This window comes from Triticum aestivum, chromosome 2B (genome assembly GCF_018294505.1).
Source record: "Triticum aestivum cultivar Chinese Spring chromosome 2B, IWGSC CS RefSeq v2.1, whole genome shotgun sequence".
Taxonomy (NCBI): Eukaryota; Viridiplantae; Streptophyta; class Magnoliopsida; order Poales; family Poaceae; genus Triticum; species Triticum aestivum.
In genome coordinates, this window is record NC_057798.1 from 527,693,589 (window position 1) to 527,715,574 (window position 21,986).

Below are 21,986 nucleotides of genomic sequence, written 5' to 3' on the forward strand. Positions count from 1 at the left end.
TGCTTACCATTACTAGTCCAATCTTGTTTCGACGGTATTGTGGGATGAAGCAGCCCGGACCGACCTTACACGTACTCTTACGTGAGACAGGTTCCACCGATTGACATGCACTTGGTGCATAAGGTGGCTAGCGGGTGCCAGTCTCTCCCACTTTAGTCAAAACAGATTCGATGAAAAGGGTCCTTATGAAGGGTAAATAGCAATTGGCATATCACGTTGTGGTTTTGCGTAGGTAAGAAACGTTCTTGCTAGAAACCCATAGCAGCCACGTAAAACATGCAAACAACAATTAGAGGACGTCTAACTTGTTTTTGCAGGGTATGCTATGTGATGTGATATGGCCAAGAAGAATGTGATGAATATATGTGATGTATGAGATTGATCATGTTCTTGTAATAGGAATCACGACTTGCATGTCGATGAGTATGACAACCGGCAGGAGCCATAGGAGTTGTCTTTATTTATTGTATGACCTGCGTGTCATTGAAGAACGCCATGTAACTTACTTTACTTTATTGCTAAACGCGTTATCCATAGAAGTAGAAGTAGTCGTTGGCGTGACAACTTCATGAATACACGATGATGGAGATCATGATGATGGAGATCATGGTGTCAAGCCGGTGACAAGATGATCATGGAGCCCCGAAGATGGAGATCAATGGAGCTATATGATATTGGCCATATCATGTCACAACTATATAATTGCATGTGATGTTTATTATGATTATGCATCTTGTTTACTTAGGACGACGGTAGTAAATAAGATGATCCCTTACAAAATTTCAAGAAGTGTTCTCCCCTAACTGTGCACCGTTGCTACAGTTCGTCGCTTCTAAGCACCACGTGATGATCGGGTGTGATGGATTCTTACGTTCACATACAACGGGTGTAAGACAGTTTTACACAGCGAAAACACTTAGGGTTAACTTGACGAGCCTAGCATGTGCAGACATGGCCTCGGAACACGGAGACCGAAAGGTCGAGCATGAGTCGTATAGTAGATACGATCAACATGAAGATGTTCACCGATGATGACTAGTCCGTCTCACGTGATGATCGGACACGGCCTAGTTGACTCGGATCATGTGATCACTTAGATGACCAGAGGGATGTCTATCTGAGTGGGAGTTCATAAGATGAACTTAATTATCCTGAACATAGTCAAAAGGTCTTCGCAAATTATGTCGTGGCTCACGTTTCTGTTCTACTGTTTAGATATGTTCCTAGAGAAAATTTAGTTGAAAGTTGATAGTAGCAATTATGCAGACTAGGTCCGTAAACTGAGGATTGTCCTCATTGCTTCATAGAAGGCTTATGTCCTTAATGCACCGCTCAGTGTGCTGAACCCCAAACGTCGTTTGTGGATGTTGCGAACATCGGACATACACGTTTTGATAGCTACGTGATAGTTCAGTTAAATGGCTTAAGTAGAGGCACTAAAGACGCTTTCGAAACATCGCGGAACATATGAGATGTTTCGAGGGCTGAAATTGGGATTTCAGGCTCGTGCCCACGTCAAGAGGTATAAGACCTCCGACGATTTTCTTAACCTGCAAACTAAGGGAGAAAAGCTCAATCGTTGAGCTTGTGCTCAGATTGTCTGAGTGCAACAATCACTTGAATCGAGTGGGAGTTGATCTTCCAGATGAGATAGTGATGTTTCTCCAAAGTCATTACCACCAAGCTGCTAGAGCTTTGTGATGAACTATAACAAATCAGGGATAGATATGATGATCCTTGAGATATTCGTGATGTTTGACACCGCGAAAGTAGAAATCAAGAAGGAGCATCAATTGTTGATGGTTGGTGAAACCACTAGTTTCAAGAAGGGCAAGGGCAAGAAGGGATACTTCATGAAACGGCAAATCAGCTGCTGCACCAGTGAAGAAACCCGAGGTTGAACCCAAACCCGAGACTAAGTGCTTCTGTGATAAGGGGAATAGCCGCTGGAGCAGAATTACCCTAGATACTTGGTAGATGAGAAGGCTGGCAAGGTCGATAGAAGTATATTGGATATGCATTATGTTAATGTGTACTTTACTAGTACTCCTAGTAGCACCAGGGTATTAGATACCGGTTCGGTTGCTAAGTGTTAGTAACTCGAAATAAAAGCTACGGAATAAACGGAGAGTAGCTAAAGGTGAGCTGACGATATGTGTTGGAAGTGTTTCCAATGTTGATATGATCAAGCATCGCACGCTCCCTCTACCATCGAGATTGGTGTTTGTGTTGAGCATAGACATGATTGGATTATGTCTATCGCAATACGGTTATTCATTTAAGGAGAATAATGGTTACTTTTGTTTACTTGAATAATACCTTCAATGGTCTTACACCTGAAATGAATGGTTTATTGAATCTCGATCGTAGTGATACACATGTTCATGCCAAAAGATAGTAATGATAGTACCACCTACTTATGGCACTGCCACTTAAGTCATATCGGTATAAAACGCATGAAAAAGCTCCATGTTGATGGATCTTTGGGCTCACTCGTTTTTGAAAGGTTTGAGACATGCGAACCATGTCTATTGGTGTATATGCATGAAGAAACTCCATGCAAATGGACCGTTTGGACTCACTTGATTTTGAATCACTTGAGATATGCAAATCATACCACATGGGCAAGATGACTGAAAAGCCTCGTTTTTCAGTAAGATGGAACAAGATAGCAACTTGTTGGAAGTAACACATTTCGATGTGTGCAGTCCAATGAGTGCTGAGGCATGCAGTGAATATCATTATGTTCTTACTTCACAGATGATTCGAGTAGATGTTGAGAATATTTACTTGATGAAACACAAGTCTGAATTATTGAATGGTTCAAGTAATTTCAGAGTGAAGTTTAAGATCTTCGTGACAAGAGGATAGAATGTCTATGATATGATCATAGAGATGAATATCTGAGTTACAAGTTTTGGCACGCAATTAAGACATTGTGGAAATTGTTTCACAATTAATACCGCCTGGAACACCATAGTGTGATGGTGTGTCCGAACATCATAGTTGCACCCTATTGGATATGGTGCATACCATGATGTCTCTTATCGAATTACCACTATCGTTCATGGGTTAGGCATTAGAGACAACCGCACTCACTTTAATAGGGCACCATGAAACTCCGTTGAGACGACACCGTATGAATTATGGTTTAGAGAAACCTAAGTTGTCGTTTCTTAAAGGTTTGGGGCTGCGATGCTTATGTGAAAAAATTTCAGGTTGATAAGCTCGAACCCAAAGCGGATAAAATGCATCTTCATAGGACACCCAAAACAGTTGGGTATACCTCCTAATTCAGATCCGAAAGCAATATGGATTGTTTCTTGAATCGGGTCCTTTCTCGAGGAAAAGTTTCTCTCGAAAGAATTGAGTGGGAGGATGGTGGAGACTTGATATGGTTATTGAACTGTCACTTCAACAAGTGTGTAGCAGGACACAGGAAGTTGTTCCTTTGGCACCTACACCAATTGAGGTGGAAGCTTATGATAGTGATCATGAAGTTTCGGATCAAGTCACTACCGTACCTCGTAGGGTGACAAGGATACGTACTACTTCAGAGTGGTACAGTAATCCTGTCTTGAAGGTCATGTTGCTAGACAATAATGAACCTACGAGCTATGGAGAAGCGATGGTGGGCCCAAATTCCAACAAATGGTTAGAAGCCATGAAATTCGAGATAGGATCCATGTATCAGAACAAAGCATGGACTTTGGTGGACTTGCCCGATGATCGGCAAGCCATTGAGATAAATGGATCTTTAAGAAGAAGATGGACGTGGATGGTGATGTCACCATCTATGAAGCTCGACTTGTGGCGAAGAGTTTTTCACAAGTTCAAGGAGTTGACTACGATGAGATTTTCTCATTCGTAGCGATGCTTAAGTCCGTCGGATTCATGTTAGCATTAGCTGCATTTATGAAATCTGGCAGATGGATGTCAAAACGAGTTTCCTTACCAGTTTTCGTAAGGAAAGGTTGTATGTAATACAATCAGAAAGGTTTTGTCGATCCTAAGGATGCTAAAAGGTATGCTAGCTCTAGCGATCCTTCCTTGGACTGGAGTAAGCATCTCGGAGTTGGAATGTGCACTTTGATAAGATGATCAAAGATTTTGGGTTTATACAAAGTTTATGAGAAACTTGTATTTCCAAAGAAGTGAGTGGGAGCACTATAGAATTTCTGATGAGTATATGTTCTTGACATATTGTTGATCAGAAATGATGTAGAATTTCTGGAAAGCATATAGGGTTATTTGAAAGGTGTTTTTCAATGGAAAACCTGGATTAAGCTACTTGAACATTGAGCATCAAGATCTATAAGGATAGATCAAAATGCTTAATGATACTTTCAAATGAGCACATACCTTGACATGATCTTGAAGGTGTTCAAGATGGATCAGTCAAAGAAGGAGTTCTTGCCTGAGTTGTAAGGTATGAAGTTAAGACTTAAAGCTCGACCACGGCAGAATAGAGAGAAAGGACGAAGGTCATCCCCTATGCTTAAGACGTAGGCTCTACAGTATGCTATGCTGTATACCGCACCTGAAGTGTGCCTTGCCATGAGTCAGTCAAGGGGTACAAGAGTGATCCAAAGAATGGATCACAGGACAGCGGTCAAAGTTATCCTTAGTAACTAGTGGACTAAGGAATTTTCTCGGTTATGGAGGTGATAAAGAGTTCGACGTAAAGAGTTACGATGATGCAAGCTTAACACCTATCCGGATAGCTTTGAGTAGACATACCGGATACGTATAATGGGGCAACAATTTAGAATAGCTCCAAGTGGAACAGTTATTTGGAATGGCTCCAAATAGAACGTGGTAGCTACATCTAGGAGATGACATAGAGATTTGTAAAGCACACACGGATCTGAAAGGTTCAGACCCGTTGACTAAAACCTCTCTCACAAGCAGAACATGATCAAACCCCAGAACTCATTGAGTCTTAATCACATGATGATGTGAACTAGTTTAGTGACACTAGTAAACTCTTTGGATGTTGGTCACATGGTGATGTGACCTGTGAGTGTTAATCACATGGCGATGTGAACTAGATTATTGACTCTAGTGCAAGTGGGAGACTGTCGGAAATATGCCCTAGAGGCAATAATAAAAGTGTTATTATTATATTTCTTTGTTCATGATAATAGTCTTTTATTCATGCTATAACTGTATTATCCGGAAATCGTAATACACGTGTGAATACATAGACCACAATATGTCCCTAGTGAGCCTCTAGTTGACTAGCTCGTTGTGATCAACAGATAGTCATGATTTCCTGGCTATGGACATTGGATGTCGTTGATAACGAGATCACATCATTAGGAGAATGATGTGATGGACAAGACCCAATCCTAAGCCTAGCACAAAGATCGTGTAGTTTGTATGCTAAAGCTTTTCTAATGTCAAGTATCTTTTCCTTAGACCATGAGATTGTGCAACTCCCGGATACCGTAGGAATGCTTTGGGTGTATCAAATGTCACAACGTAACTGGGTGGCTATAAAGGTGCATTACATGTATCTCCGAAAGTGTCTGTTGGGTTGGCACAAATCGAGACTGGGATTTGTCACTCCGTGTAAACGGAGAGGTATCTCTGGGCCCACTCGGTAGGACATCATCATAATGTGCACAATGTGACCAAGGGGTTGATCACGGGATGATGTGTTACGGAACGAGTAAAGAGACTTGCCGGTAACGAGATTGAACAAGGTATCGGTATACCGACGATCGAATCTCGGGCAAGTACTATACCGCTAGACAAAGGGAATTGTATACGGGATCGATTGAGTCCTTGACATCGTGGTTCATCCGATGAGATCATCGTGGAACATGTGGGATCCAACATGGGTATCCAGATCCCGCTGTTGGTTATTGACCGGAGAACGTCTCGGTCATGTCTACATGTCTCCCGAACCCGTAGGGTCTACACACTTAAGGTTCGATGACGCTAGGGTTATAAAGGAAGTTTGTATGTGGTTACCGAATGTTGTTCGGAGTCCCGGATGAGATCCCGGACGTCACGAGGAGCTCCGGAATGGTCCGGAGGTAAATATTTATATATGGGAAGTCCTGTTTTGGTCGCCGGAAAAGTTTCGCACTTTATCGGTATTGTACCGGGAGTGCCGAAAGGGGTCCGGGGGTCCACCGGGGGGGGTCCACCTGCCCCGGGGGGCCACATGGGCTGTAGGGGGTGCGCCTTGGCCTATATGGGCCAAGGGCACCAGCCCCAAGAGGCCCATGCGCCAAGAGAAGAAAAAAAGGGGAGAGTCCTAAAGGGGGAAGGCACCTCCGAGGTGCCTTGGGGAGGATGGACTCCTCCCCCCTCTTGGCCGCACCCCTTCCTTGGAGGAAGGGGCAAGGCTGCGCCTCCCCCCTCTCCCTTGCCCCTATATATAGTGGAGGGGATGGAGGGCATCCATACCAGAAGCCCTGGCGCCTCCCTCCCTCCCGTGACACCTCCTCCTCTCCCGTAGGTGCTTGGCGAAGCCCTGCAGGACTACCACGCTCCTCCATCACCACCACGCCGTTGAGCTGCTGTTGGATGGAGTCTTCCTCAACCTCTCCCTCTCTCCTTGCTGGATCAAGGCATGGGAGACGCCACCGGGCTGTACGTGTGTTGAACGCGGAGGTGCCGTCCGTTCGGCACTAGGATCTCCGGTGATTTGGATCACGACGAGTACGACTCCTTCAACCCCGTTCTCTTGAACGCTTCCGCTTAGCGATCTACAAGGGTATGTAGATGCACTCTCCTTCCCCTCGTTGCTGGTTTCTCCATAGATAGATCTTGGTGACACGTAGGAAAATTTTGAATTTCTGCTATGTTCCCCAACAGGCATAGGGGTCATAATTGCTTGAACAGACAAGTACCCAACTAGCTATGTTATATTACATGGTTAGTAAGAAACATCTTCCAGAGATAATAGTTCCGTTAAGGGTTCCTTTCCCTGGGTACGAATGCATTAACGTGCATGTCCGAACTGTGATAAAAAAGTGCAGTATGTGAAACATTTGGGGGTTTATATTTTGATAGGTAAAAAACATCTTTAGTCCACTGACCGAGCATTCCCTTAAGAATGCTAGCTTTCGGCTTCACCCAGTCTGAGGTACACGTCTGGAGTACCCGGCAGTAACAATCGCAGAGGTGCTTCCTTTATGCCCTAGCTGAATTAACGGGAACGTAGGGCATAAGCACAGGAGCCAGGCAACCCAGCTTGGCCAAAACTTAAGTCATATCGATGCATATAATGGCGAAGAAAAGGTACATATGGAAAAAGAACACATATGTAGTGGGATTGATGCCCAGAAGATAATTATGTTAAGCTTCTGTATAAGAAGCCCCCAGGTACAATGAGCGCACATACTTGAAGATTAGTGTGTTACAAGTGTGTAATCTAGCCACGATAGAGCTTTAGAGCTTTTCAAAAAGGAAAGGTGCGAAGAGAGCTAATATTATAAGTCTTAGCCCGTACTTCTCTGCTTTGATACCTGCGAGCCTGTTGTTGATAGAATGCGGAACGGGCCTTGGCGACGTCGCGCTCCTCTTCCAGGGCATCTAAAATGTCCTACCGATCGAGCTCGGCCTCTCTCTCTTCGTACATGCGCACTCGAGGTGAGTCATGAATAATATCGCAGGGCAGCACAGCCTCTGCGTCGTACACCATGAAGAAGGGTGTGTATCCGGTAGTGCGATTTGGCGTGGTCCGCAGCCCCCAGAGTACGGAGTCAAGCTCCTCGACCTAGTGCGTGTCTGATTCTTTTAAGGATCACACTAGTCTGATTCTTTTGGGGGTGATGGACGGAGGCGTAATCGAGCTTAATGCCCATCTTGCCGCACCAAGTTTTCACCTCATCAACCGTGAAATTGGAGCCATTGTCAGTGATGATGCTGTGGGGGACACCGTAACGGTGTACTACACCCGATATGAAGTCTATCACGGGTCCGGATTCGGCCATTTTGACTGGTTTGGCTTCTATCCATTTGGTGAATTTGTCCACCATGACCAACAAGTACCTTTTCTTATGGCTTCCTCCTTTAAGGGGTCCAACCATATCGAGCCCCCAGCCCGCGAAAGGCCAAGTTATGGGGACTTTTTGTAGGGCAGTGGGTGGCATATGGCTTTGGTTGGCGAAAAGCTGGCATCCGGCGCAATGTTGGACAAGGTCTTGTGCGTCTGCTCGGGCCGTCGGCCAATAAAAGCCTGTACGGAAGGCCTTGCTTACAAGGGCCCGAGCTGCGGCGTGGTGACCGCCGAGGCCGGCATGAATTTCAACCAAGAGCTGCCGCCCTTCCTCTTCGGAGATACATCTTTGAAGTACCCCGGTAGCGCTTTTCTTATAAAGCTCTCCCTCATGGACCTTGTAGGCTTTAGAGCGCTGGATAATGCAGCGTGCCTCGTTTTGGTCCTCAGGGAGTTCGTGCCTATTAGGGTAGGCCAAGAAGGGTTCGGTCCATGGGGCGATAACAACCATGATGAGATGGGCCGTGTTATTTCGGTGGCAGAGCCCCCGATTATGTCTGTGTGTTCGGAATCTGGGGTTGTGGTCGGATCCGAACTGATGTTGCCGGTCTCCCCTTCCCACACCACGGATGCATGGCTTGAAAAGCCTTTCCAAAAAGATGTTGGGTGGGACAAGGTCACGCTTAGCGCCGATGCGGGCGAGGACATCGGCCGCTTGATTGTTTTCTCGGACCACGTGATGAAATTCGAGCCCCTTGAACCGAGCTGACATCTAAAGGACAACATTACGATATGCCGCCATTTTCGGATCTTTGGCATCAAAGTCTCCATTTATTTGAGATATTGCGAGATTTGAATCCCCACGCACTTCTAGGCGCTGAATGCCCATGGAGACGACCATCCAAAGACCATGTAACAGAGCCTCGTATTCGGCTGCATTGTTAGAGTCTGTGTATAATATTTGGAGTACGTATTGGAATGTATCTCCCGTGGGAGATGTTAAGACAACACCTGCCCCAAGACCTGCCAGCATTTTAGAGCCGTTGAAGTGCATCATCCAGTTGGAGTATGCGCCGTACTCTTTAGGGAGTTCGGCCTCTGTCCATTCGACGATGAAGTCCGCCAGTACTTGGGATTTAATTGCTCGTCGTGGTTTATATGTGATTTCAAATGGGAGGAGCTCTATGGCCCACTTAGCAATCCGGCCCGTGGCATCGCGGTTGTTTATTATGTCATTAAGTGGTACTTCGGAGGCCACCGTGATTGAACACTCTTGAAAGTAGTGTCGTAGTTTCCGGGATGCCATGAAGACCGTGTATGCTATTTTCTGATACTGTGGGTACCGGGATTTGCATGGTGTGCGGACGGTGGATACATAGTATACCGGCTTATGAACAGGGAATTTGTGTCCGTCCTCCTCTCGTTCAACGACGAGCACCGCACTCACAACTTGGTGTGTTGCGGCTATGTATAACAACATGGGTTCGCCAACGTTTGGCGCGGCCAGGATTGGGTTGCTCGCTAAAAGAGCCTTTATTTCCTCCAGTCTGGCCGTCGCCGCGTCCGTCCACTCGAAGTGTTCAGTTTGTCGAAGAAGGCGATAAAGTGGCAGAGCCTTTTCTCCTAATCTGGAGATAAAGCGGCTTAGAGTTGCCACGCATCCAGTTAGCTTCTGGATTTGTTTGAGATATGTTGGGGTATCCAATTGTGACAAAACTCGGATTTTGGCTGGGTTTGCTTCGATTCCTCTATTTGAAATGATGAAGCCTAACAGCTTTCCTGCGGGAACGCCGAAAACACATTTTTTCCGGATTGAGCTTAATGTCATATGTTCGGAGGTTATCGAACGTGAGCCTAGATTGTCTATTCAAGACTCAGTGTGTCTGGTCTTGATGACTACGTCGTCGATGTACGCTTCAACTGTTTTGCTGATTTGTTTTTCTAGGCATGTTTGAATCATGTGTTGGTAGGTGGCACCGGCGTTTTTGAGCCCAAAAGGAATAGTGTTGAAGCAGAAAGGACCGTATGGGGTTATAAATGCCGTTGCAGCTTGACCGGACTCCGCCATCTTGATTTGATGGTATCCGGAGTATGCGTCGAGGTAACACAATGAATCGTGTCCCGCGGTGGCATCGATGATCTGATCAATGCGTGGGAGGGGGAAGGGATCCTCGTCCCTATCCACTATGGAGAGTAATGCGGTTAATTCTTCGGCTGCGAGGGCTTCAGACAATGCTTCGAGGGCCAAGGCAGCTGTTTTATTTTCGGCGCGGAGTGCTGTGTCCGGATCACTGGCGAGGGTGATGATTCCATTGGGCCCCGGCATTTTGAGCTTCATGTACCCGTAATGGGGTATAGCTTGGAAGCTCGCGAATGCATCCTGCCCTAACAAGGCGAGATATCTACTGGTGAAGGGGGCCACCTGAAAGGTTATCTCTTCGGACCGATAGTTCTCCGGCGTGCCGAATACCACATCGAGTGTGATTTTCCAGCGCATCTTGCCTCCCGGCTAGGAATAATTCCTCGAAAGGTTGTGCTGCTTTGCTCAATGCGGCTCCCGTCTATTTCCATTTTGTTGAGAGTTTCCTCGTAAATGAGGTTTAGTCCGCTACCACCATCCATGAGCACTTTGGTAAGCCGAAAGTCGTCCACGATTGGACTGAGGACCAAAGCGGCTAGTGCCCGGACTGTTCTAAATTGCGGTTCGTCACTGGCGCTGAAAGTTATGGCCGTGTCGTTCCAGGGGTTTACTGCTGCGACTTGGCAGACTTCGGCGAGGCCGCGGAGTGCTCTCTTGCGCCTATTACCTGAGGCAAAAGTCTCGAAGACTGTCAATATTGTAGCGGTGTGTTCTGCGGGATGTTGCTCTGTGGTGTTCTTATGAGGAGATCCTCGCCGCTCTTGGCCACCTGCCGAAGTATCCAACATGCTCTAAGGTTGTGTGTTGGTATGGTATCCGTTGTGGTGTGCATTTTGCATGGCCTATCGAGCCATCCCTCCAAAACAGTTGCGCGCCCTGAAGTGGGCTTCGATTTCTTCGCGATTGGATTGGGCGACCTACGAGGGTACACCCTTTTTGTTCGGACGAGGGGTTTAGCGAGAGCCAGTGGGTCCCAAAAGGCTGCCTGAGTTTTCCAGGCGCTTTCCATCGCGCAGTACTTATGTACTATGATCACCAAGTCACTGAAGCGTGATATGTGACGGCGATTTATGGCGTTGAGAAGTCCCTTGTCTGTGCAATTTTTGCAGAATAATGAGATTGCGTCTTCATCGCAGCAGTCCTTGACCTTGTCCTTGACGATGAGGAATCTGGCCCAAAAGTGATGTACGGTCTCTTGGGACTGTTGTCTGATGCGAGAAAGATCGCTTGAGTCTGGGCGGGTGGGTGGATTTAAGTCCGGACCCAGATCAAATTCGTGACCCAGAGCTTGAGGAGTTTCCGAACTTAATAGTTCGGACTCCAAGGTCTAAACCAATTTTTCTGGCCCACAGTCCGATTCTAAGTTCGGAGTTCGGGGCGCGTCTTCCCGTGGGCATGTATATGGCTTGGTGAGCTTGGAAATCTGGACATATTTCGTCCTCAATATGTGGGAAGAGTTGTTGGATCGCTCCTCCACCACCGCTATGTGATGGGTGATCGGCGGAGATTCAATCTCTCTCTGATCGGGTTTAAGCCCAATCTGATCATAGTCCAAAGCGACTCCCAGAGCGGCGATGTGACTCCCTGAGGCTAGATCTCCCCTAGAGGTGATGTTGTCCTTGATAACAAGGCGAGCCATCAACCCTATCTTCGATGTCACAGTGGAACTCTCAATGAAAGCACCAATGTCAGTGTCAAAACCGGCGGATCTCGGGTAGGGGGTCCCGAACTGTGCGTCTAAGGCTAATGGTAACAGGAGGCGGGGGACACAATGTTTACCCAGGTTCGGGCCCTCTCGATGGAGGTAATACCCTACTTCCTTCTTGATTGATCTTGATGATATGAGTAGTACAAGAGTTGATCTACCACGAGATCGTAGAGGCTAAACCCTAGAAGCTAGCCTATGGTTATGATTGTTGTTGTCCTACGGACTAAACCCTCCGGTTTATATAGACACCAGAGGGGGCTAGGGTTACACAGAGTCAGTTACAGAGAAAGGAATCTTCACATCCGAATCGTCAAGCTTGCCTCCCACGCAAAGGAGAGTCCCATCCGGACACGGAACGAAGTCTTCTATCTTATATCTTCATAGCCCAACAGTCCGGCATACGCATATAGTCCGGCTGTCCAAGGATCCCCTAATCCAGGTCTCCCTCAATGATCTCATGAAAGGACCGAGTTTGCTCACTGTTGTGGGTTTCTTCTTTTCTTCTTGGATTTCAGCTTAAGATTAACTTGTTATTTTTCTTGTCCTTCTTGTGTGGTAGGATTCGGTTTGGTACAGCACCATCACCGATGCAAACAACATGACCTTCAGTGTGTCAGGCACCTTGTTGCTGCTGCTTCCATGCGATGGCGGTGGTGGTTCCGTTCGGCATAGGCTACAAAAACAGCCATGCTCAGTTCCTCTCCTTGCCTCCAGCAATTCTCTTCTCATGTAGGTTGTCTGTGTTCATCTCTAGCCCATGTGTGTGTGATGTGCTCATTTGAGCAGCAAATTACCAAGTGCATGTGTGTTGAAAATGTGTTTTGCTCTTTCTTCCATGGTGTTCTCCTCTCCACAAACTCACCATGGTCTCATCTCTGTAGGTGCCAGCAACCAGGACGACACCATGGAAGCTGCTTGTGGTATGTTCCTTCTCCACAAGGGCGACGCCATGGAAGGTCACCCTCATCTCCCCTCTCCATCTCTATATTCAAGGATAAGCTTTTACCAGCGGTGTTGCTTCGCTGGTTTTCTTTTCACGCCGTCTTATTAAATCTTGCACGATGCCCATGATTTTGGATCTGACTTTAGGTCATCGTTGTTTAAGACCGGCCAGCCATAATGGTTTAGCTGGTGTGTGTCTATAGAGTAGGATCTTAACTGTTGGTGTCTCAAAACTGAATATGTTTTTTCATCATAGCATAACTCGAGTCGCAGTTTTTTTTTAGTAATGCTAGCTTAGCCATCTCTTACTATGTAGATAGATGATTGATGCTATTCTTGTTTCTGCTCACATTGGACGCTGTTTTATGAACAGTATGTATGTATTTAGGCTGCACTTTCTTCTTCCTAAGAAGAGTATATATTGATGTAGATGCTTTCCTGATTTTTGTTGGGAGTACCAACAATAATCTCTTCTAGCCTGATAGATAGTAACAGAACAAAGCTCAAAGTTGAAAACTGAATACATACCACTTCAGACTCAGTTTCCAATCTGTCTGGTGATTTCTAGTCAAATGCCACTATGCACGACCTTATTGTTGGTTGCACAACTGAATGTAAAATCCCATACCATAACTGGGGAGCACCTTGTTACTTCTTATGTAGATAATTGATATCTTCTTCCATGCTTCTGCTTGCATTGCACTCTGTTGTTATGATCTCATGAAAGGATCGAGTTTGCTCACTGTTGTGGGTTTCTCTTGGTTATCATCCTTCCTTTATTTTGTTGTTGCAGATTGTCATGCTAAACTAACTTGTTGTTTCTCGCCCTTCTTGTGCCGCAGGATTCGTGGTACAACACCATCACCTATTCAGACGGCAAGGCCTTCAGCGTGCCAGGCATCGGCTACAAAAATAGCCACAGTGAGCTCCTCTCCTTGATTCCAGCAATTCCCTTCTCATGTAGGTGGTCTGTGCTCATCTCTAGCCCATGTGTGTGTGCTATGCTCATATGAGCAGGAAATTACCAAGTGTATGCGTCTTGAAAATGTTTTCTGCACATTAGCAGATCATGTTGATGTGCTACAGAACAGGGGTTTAGTTCTTATATGAACATGAGCTGTTTTTCTTATCCCTGCTATGGAATTCTTATAGTATGATTTTCAGTTTTGATGGTTGAGTTTTGTTTTTGGTATTGGCTGTTTATATTCTCTAGTTTGTATGCAATCTGATCCGGACGATCAGTAATTATGCATCACTATTTTCTGTTTCTGGAAATGTAAATTGCATTTGAGAGGGTTAACTTCATTTTGTTCATGTGTTGCAATTAAGTTTTCTTAGTTGGCACTAACTAAATTTGTACTGCCTCCGTCCCAAATTATAAGACGGTTTGTTAGGCTATTTTAGCCTACCAAAACGTCTTATAATTTGGAACAGAGGAGGTAGCTTTCTTTCCATTGTTTCATACTAGTACTCTATGTGATCCTGTGCATCATCTTTTGAAGGATGACAAGGTTTCAGACATGTGCAAGATCGGCGATCAGACAAGCCCTACTACTCGGTGGTCTCATGATGCTCCAGTAAGGCTTCAATTTCACTCATACACATGCATGCTTTATGATGGATCAATTCCATCCTTGACAGTTTTAAGTCTGATCCCTTTGTCGTTGGTGGTGTTGTGTGTCATCATAACAACTTTATCACTGCCTCCGTTCCGTATTAAGTGTGGTGGAACACAGGGAGTAGTTGGGAAGGGTGAAAGTTGATGATAATGTTTGGGTATCTCAATTTTGTCATTGATTTATGCCTCTGTTTACTGTCTAGATAAGTCTATGAACCTTGCATGTTTGTTTAGATTGGCAAAAATAGTCAGAGTCTGGGTGTGTTTCTGTACTAGTAGAAAAACAATACTATGTTGTAATCTATTTTGAGCTGCAAAAAAATACTCGAAATTGCTACGAGTTAGCCATGCTCTCTGATTTTCTTGTCTATTTTGAGAAACTGTGGTTTAAACCAAAATATATGTATATCACTTCATTCCATTTACTGATTTTGGCTTCTCTGAAACTTCAAGTGCAGTTTGTTGACTTCTGAAAATGAACAACTAACTCATTTTGCCCTCTGATCTGATGCGTGGCAGGGTCCAGTTGCACGCCCAGTCCCTAGGATGGCCGCCTCATTCAATCCAGAAGCTCATGGGATGCAAGGCACACCACACCTTGAACCTCATGGACCCAGATCCGCCATGGTCGCCCGGGGCTTCTTCAACATCAGCCTCCATGGTGGTCCTGCTCCGTGCCGTGCCAACCCAGGGGGCGCGATGGAGGGATTCGCGCCGTCGAAGGAGATGCTCACGCGGCGGCTGCTTCTGCTCGCCCGTTGCCCACGCCATGGCAGGAAGGAGGAAGAGACGCGGAAGGAAGGAGGAACAGGCCGTTGTTGGACTCCACGGAGACGCTCCTCTTCCACTCCCTCATCCCCCAAGGTATTCTCTTCTCATCCAACTCAATCCCCCCCCCCCCCCCCCCCCCCCCCCCCCCCCCGGTAGCAGTTTCATACGCCCACCACTTGAGTTCCCTACCTATGGTAGATAGATTATGCAAGGGTACAGACGACCATGGCTGATGGACACCTCCTATCCACGACTAGCATTTGACTATGATGTTTGATTCGAAGCAATTATAGACTGTATGTAAGTAAATCCCTGAAAACTATCCAATCATCATGTGAGACTTGGCAAATCCTCGTTTACCTACTTGTGTGCCTTCGATCAATTAACATTTGCCGCATCAGCTGATCCATCATGACCTACACAATTGAAACACCAACTCCTCGGACCAACTAATCTTCATTTTTATCAACTAGTTGTCTGTCTTGATCGATGCTAAGCACCAAATAAATCATGTGGTGTGGTGTTGTGTCTTGTGCACCAATTTTATGCCCGCTTCTTGTTGGGTGCCTTATTGGTTGGTGCAGATCAGTTCCCAATTTAGATTTGGACACAGTTCAAACATGACGCAGATTAGGGGAGGTGCCTGCTGGATTCAGATTTATATGAACGAAGAACATGCTATGAAAAGTGGTAACCCCGTGTGCAACAACAGAAGTTCCACTCGTCCCATTAAGTTTGTAATTCATGATTAGGTGTCCTTTTCCTGACTGAATTTTTGTTTTGTCATGGCCAATGATTGACATAACTGATAACTCCAATATGTTGATCTCATCATTTGGTAGAGAAGAAAGCTTGATGTGTGATCTATTTTCATGTCTAGTTTATCTAGCATGTTCAGTTTTAATTTCATTTTCTTTCTTGTTCTATCATATGTAAGTAACTCCCTGGAAACTAACTCATCATCATGTGAGACTTACCAACTCCTCGGTTACTTATATGCCTTCGACCAATAAACATTCATAGCAGCAACCGGTCCATCACGACCTACGCAACTGAAACATCACCTCCTCTAACCAACTAAGCTTCATTTGATCAGCTAATAATCATTCTAATCAACTGGTTGTGTTCTCTCCAATATCTTAGAGAAGTTTGCGCACCTGATATCATTTGTAAACAGGCATTGTGTAACTGCTGTGTAGTACTACAATTTTTTGGATATGCCGACAAGCATTGTGTAACTGCTGTGTACTACAGAGTACAGATGAGATCATGCTTATCAAACGTTGATATAACATTTCAAATTTGTGTACTGGTATTGTTGTAATGAGTTGGGTTCAGTACATTAGTTTGAAATAATAATCTTATTTTGTATGCTGATTGTGTGTATACAGTAGGAGCTACAAATACTCTCTCTGTCCGGAAATACTTGTCGAAGTCCATTTCTCCTACAAGTATTTCCGTACGGAGGGAGTATATTTTACTTATGTATATATTGTCACATTTTGACTTGAACGAAGTGTCCATTTCATGTATTTTCGCACGTACAGTACCGTTTCAAACCTATTATGTCGTACACTACAAATGTACAATTATCGTCGCTAAATCTTGTACTACCTCCGTCCGAAAATACTTGTCGCTCAAACGGATGTATGTAGACGTATTTCAGTGCTAGATACATCTGTTTGAGCGACAAGTATTTCTGGACGGAGGGAATGCTTTATACGTTTAGGGATCTGGATGCATTTTCAGTACCTGTACCACTAGATGGAAATCCAATGGCCAATATAACTGGATCACATGATCTCATCTCAAGGCCTGATCTCATACAAGTTGCCCCCAACATGATGCATACTAGGTATGTGTAATGAGGATTGGGATGCAGATTTCGTACCTGCAATAACGAGTAGAAAGTCCCGAATTTGATCACTTCTTACGTGCAATCTGCTTACTGCACTACATTAGGCGTGTGAAAACTGAAACTTTTTTCAGAGAGGTCCTAGCTAGAGTGCATCCGCTGATGTGCATTTCATAACGGCGAAACTGCTTGTAGGGATTCGATCAGTTAATGTAGGAGCTATCCATTGATGTCACTTAACCAGCATAGACATGTGGCAATGGTTTTCCTTTAAGTTTCCACACCAATCTGTTGCCGTTTAGTACTGAAATTGCAGTTCATAGTTTATTATTTTGATTATGCTTGCAAAATATATTTCTATTGGGTGTATGTTTACTTTGTGCCTTTGATTTATCCGCCCTTGTTTTTCGAAGGCTGATTGATTAGCTTTGTTAATAGATTTTGTAGTCGACCCACTCTTGCTAAGAAAAATCCAAATTTGGAAATGTAACCAATGTGGGAGTAAGCATGATCAACAAATGAAGTTGTCTTATCATTTATATCTCTCGTTAATGTCAGAACCTAATCTATCTCTCTGCTATGCACTGCATGCATATGATACTTTATCTATTTGCAAAACTAAATGTATATTATGGCAGCAAGTCTGTCAATAAACTGTATATTCAAAAATCAAGTTCGCACAAAATTTAGCCATTTTGTGGCTTTGAGCAGAGTACAAGTCTTTGTGTGACACCTGACACCATAGGCCCATTGTACATCCTAACACAAGTGGCAAAGTTTGTTTAATGAAGCAATTCTGTCTTATGGTTTTGTTTAATGATACAATAGGAGCAACTATCCACTGTATTGTTCATTACTCACTCTGTAAAGAAATATAAGAGCGTTTAGGTTTGCAAAGAGTGATCTAAAAAGGCTCTTATATCTCTTTACAGAGGGAGTACTTGACACATATAATTCTTTTTATGTCGATGGGTCATAATTCCAATAAAAAACAATTTTGCATAACAACCGCAAATGTCAACAGCCGATGATTGACAAGATTGGCAATAAGCCACTGGTTCCTAGGTTTTCTGCACCTAAGACAGTGGGATATTTTTAGCTTGTAGTCTAAACAGTACCCATGTTTATGGTTGTAGCCTATTTCATTCATTCATTCATGCCTAGACGATTGTCGAGTCATATACTCTAGAGACCACCATGTGGTTTGCGCGGGGGAGAACTTCACCAGCGAGTCTGTTGGTGTGAGGCCTACTTCAACTGCAAAAGGCTCCCAACGGTAAGTGCCCTTCTGCCTCACTTGACATGCGTGGCGGCGTGTGTTTTCTTGCAATCTATTATGGGAGAAAAAATGCATTTTCTTTCCTAAGAGGAAAAATGCATTTTCTTTTCTGAGAGGAAAAAAAATGCAGTTCAAGGGATGAGGGTATACCACAGGTCGGTCTGTAGTAGGTGCTTTTGGTGGTTGTGACTTGGAGTTTCTCTTGTGTTCCTCGATTTAGCGACTATTGTTGTGTTTGCCAGATCAGCTATATAGCAAGAGCATTAACAGTGTGTTTATTTCATGTGCAATCAGTAGATTAATTAAGACTTTAGCAAAGGCAAAGTGTCTGGATGTGATCTTGTCCTATATGTGATCAGTGTAGCTTCTATTGCCACAATCATGTGGAATGAAAAGAAGCGAACCATTTGGAAATTCAAATGTATGATTTGTTGTATATTTACATCACCTTCCAATGTCAGTTTGCAAATTGAAATGAGTGCGGTAAAATCACCTTGTTATTTCTTTGCAAGGGGTATCTATTTTCAATAGGTTAATTAGGAGTTCTAAAAATATTCGAGAAGTCAAAAGTGACTGTGATCTGCTGTATATATACTAGTGCGTCAGTGCAGAGCTGTAGTTGCTGTTGTTGCGAGCGTGTAGTGAGGTATCATGAGAGGACATGACATCTTTGCCCTTCCTATTACTTCTTCTAGAAGAGACTGTTTTTCTGTCACATGGGCCTAATCAATGCAACCATTTTTTATCCACTTTAGCAATTGAGGTTTAAAATTTAGTGGGCTTTGGTTATTAACCCTTCACATTAGTCAATCATTCCTCTATTGGCATGGACAGACAACATCGTACCCACTCTACAGAGCCAAACACAACAGAAACACGGATTCAATTATTCCTCCTTTGTTTGAGAGATAGTTTTGTTGTTTTTATCCATGAAGCAGGTTAGACTAGTATATTTGCTTGTCTTTGTATGCACTGACTATCCTCAATGGATCCTGTTAGAAGCAGAGCAGTTCGAATGTTTGCTTTTGTTGCCAGTGGAAAGTAAAATTGTTTTTTTACTGATTTGACTACATGAGTGGTTGTAAGTTGTTGCCCTGAAATTGGTATAAAACTTGGTGAAAGCATGCTGATCGCCATTCCAGTAAAACTGTAAAGTTTTTCGTGTCCATAGGGAAGGGGCACTGCCAAAAAATGCTTACTGTCTGAATGGGTGCGAGGGAGATTGGTTCTGTCTAGGTGGACGGTAGTGTTGAGATTCATCTTTTTAGATTTTCATTGGCATGTCTTACATATTTTTAATTTGAGTGCAGTGTTTCGGTTGAAGAGAGCATCCTTGCATCTCTTGGGTCATTCCAGCAAATGTGGTTCTTCAAAGCCAAGCAAGTTAAGATATTCTCGGTTCTTTTCTGTTTGCCCTGCTTAATCATCTCAGGCACCTAACAATATCTTCTCCCAAGATAGGTATGAAGAGCATGGGGTTCGATTGGCCAGGAACACCATCCTCGACGAGTCCCATGAGAGGGTCTACTCCACAATGGTACTACTGGCTAGCATATTGCATGTTCTTTATCTGCTCACTGGTGCCATTGTATTCCTGTTATGATCACGAGTGCCATTGTACTGTATATCCACGAGTTGTACAAGTGCAGACCCTATACTAGTCAATTCTTTTTGTATTGGGTATGTGTTGTTATGCTCCTGTTACGGTTAAAGTATGGATTTTCCCCAGTAACTTGATTTAATCTCACATGGAAACATATCAATTATCTGACTTTTGTCCACGCAAATAAAATTATTCGGACTTTCAATTGTACTAGTCAAGTATATATGGTAACATGAGATTAGCCCATCGCAGTCCTTTAGAAGAGGGTTGTGATGCTTGAATGGCTGACATGAGAAAATAGTTGATGCATGTGATCTATGTGCGGCTTTCTTTCTAGTTACCATTTTCCTTGTGTTTTCAGACAAACAACTAGGGAAATAGATATGCTTTCTAGTAGTACACACTACTGTTAGAGCATCTCCAGCCGTTGGCCCCCCAGGAGGCGCCTAAAATCGCTGCCTGGGGGCGAGCCGGCGCAAAAAACCGGTCTGGGGGCGAGCTGGCCCCCAGTCGCCGGCCCCAGGGCCGCCCCCAGGCGCGTCTAATTGTTTAAAAAAAAGAAAACGTTCGGCGAGTTCGTTTAAAACACGGCTAAATTCAACCAAACTTCGGCGAGTTCATACATATTTAAAATATTTTACACAAAAGAAAAAAAAAACGCTACTAGGCCCGCTGTTGCCCTCACCTCTCCTCGCCGCCCGCCGCCCTTGAAGCTCTACATGCCGAGGCGCCTGTAGAACTGCGTGTAGTCGCCGCCGCCGCCGTCATCGTCGTCGTCGTCGTCGTCGCCTCCTCCGCGGCCACCATCCCTGCTGCACCCCTCCCCAGGTTGGCGCGGCGGGTTGGACGGTCCGGGGGCGTCCTCGTCCTCGTCGCTGTCGAGGATCACCATGACGTGCTCGTCCTCGCGCCCACTCCTGTGGGCGGCTATCTCCTCCAGGGCTCTGTGCTGCCGGACCATCTCGTCGCGGAGGTAGTCGTCCCGCGCCCACTTTAGGGCCTCCTCATCAGAGAAGCCGCGCCAGGCTATGGCCTCGTACTCCGCGGGGAGGCCGGGCTCTGCCTTCGGCCTGACGAGGTTGAGGCGTCCAAAGGCGGGGGAGGGGTCGGCGATGCGGACGCCGGAGCTGCGGGTGCGGTGGCTGACCGGCGTGTCCTGGGGCTCCGGCTTGACGGGGGGGAGGCAGGGAGAGCCGGTCGAGCGGCCGGACGAGGAGGAGGACGCCCCCGGGTCCATGTGCCTCGGCGTCCACGAGCTCCCACGCCGGTGGGAGAAGGACGGTGGAGCGGGGTACTCCAGCCTGGGCGTGTTGCCGCCCTCGATGTACTCGAGGACGGCCTCCAGCGTGCGGCCGGGCACGCCCCACCATCGGCGGCGGCCTTCGGAGTTGAGCCTCCCTGAGGGCACGACACCGTTGGTGGCCTCGAGCTGCTCGGCGTGGCGGCGACGGAAGTAGGGCTCCCACAGCGGGCTGTCGGGGACGTACCGTGGACCTTCCCTCGCCGCCTGCGGCAGAGAGACGCGGATACGCACAATCTCCGCATGCCACGCCGCCCCGGTGGGCGGTGATGGCACCGGGACCCCGCCGGCGCTGATCCTCCACGCCCCGGGCACCCGCATGTCCGGCGGGACCGGGTACTCGGCCTCAAAGAGGAGCCGAGCTTCGTCCTCGTGAAGGTGGCGGCGGCCGAAGCCGTTCGCGGCCGCGCCATCGCCTGGGAAACGCTCGACCATGGCTGAACTAGAGACGGCGAGGGGAGAGGGAGGAACGGGGGAGGAGCGGGCGTCGGCGATGCAGTGTCTGTGCGTCACCGGCGCGCTGGGGGCGGCTTATATAGGCGGAGGCGCCGCGCGTACGCGTGGCTGCCGTGTGTACGCGTGGCGGGCGAGGGACGCGCGTCATCCGGTCTTCACTGCGCCGCCCGTGAGGCATCAATGGAGGAGGCTGACCGGCGCGGCAGCTTTGGCATTGATTCACCGCGGGAACCGAGGCGATGAGGACGACGAAGCGGCGAGAAGAGCCGAGTCGCTGCCAAGGAGGGCCCGCCGGTTTTCGCGCCAAAAACGTTTCGGCCGGCGCGCCGGGTTCGGGCTGGGTCCGCCGGCGCCAAT

The 21,986-nt window shown here is 46.1% G+C and overlaps 1 protein-coding gene across 3 annotated transcripts; it reads left to right on the forward strand.

Annotated features, from left to right (window-relative positions):
• Positions 1 to 14,747: 14,747 nt before the first annotated feature.
• LOC123045839 (uncharacterized) lies at positions 14,748 to 20,036 on the forward strand. 3 transcript variants are annotated; one of them, XM_044469022.1, is made up of 4 exons: positions 14,752 to 15,229; positions 18,128 to 18,267; positions 19,581 to 19,653; positions 19,732 to 20,036. In XM_044469022.1, the coding sequence occupies exons 1-4, from the start codon at positions 14,912 to 14,914 to the stop codon at positions 19,735 to 19,737; spliced, it is 537 nt and encodes a 178-aa protein (XP_044324957.1). In that variant the 5' UTR covers positions 14,752 to 14,911; the 3' UTR covers positions 19,738 to 20,036. The 3 variants fall into 3 exon arrangements, 2 of the variants coding, with proteins under 2 accessions (XP_044324956.1, XP_044324957.1); XM_044469021.1 differs by having other exon boundaries at positions 14,748 to 15,229; positions 19,581 to 20,036; XR_006421609.1 differs by lacking the exon at positions 18,128 to 18,267 and having other exon boundaries at positions 14,773 to 15,229.
• The last annotated feature ends 1,950 nt before the right edge of the window (positions 20,037 to 21,986 follow it).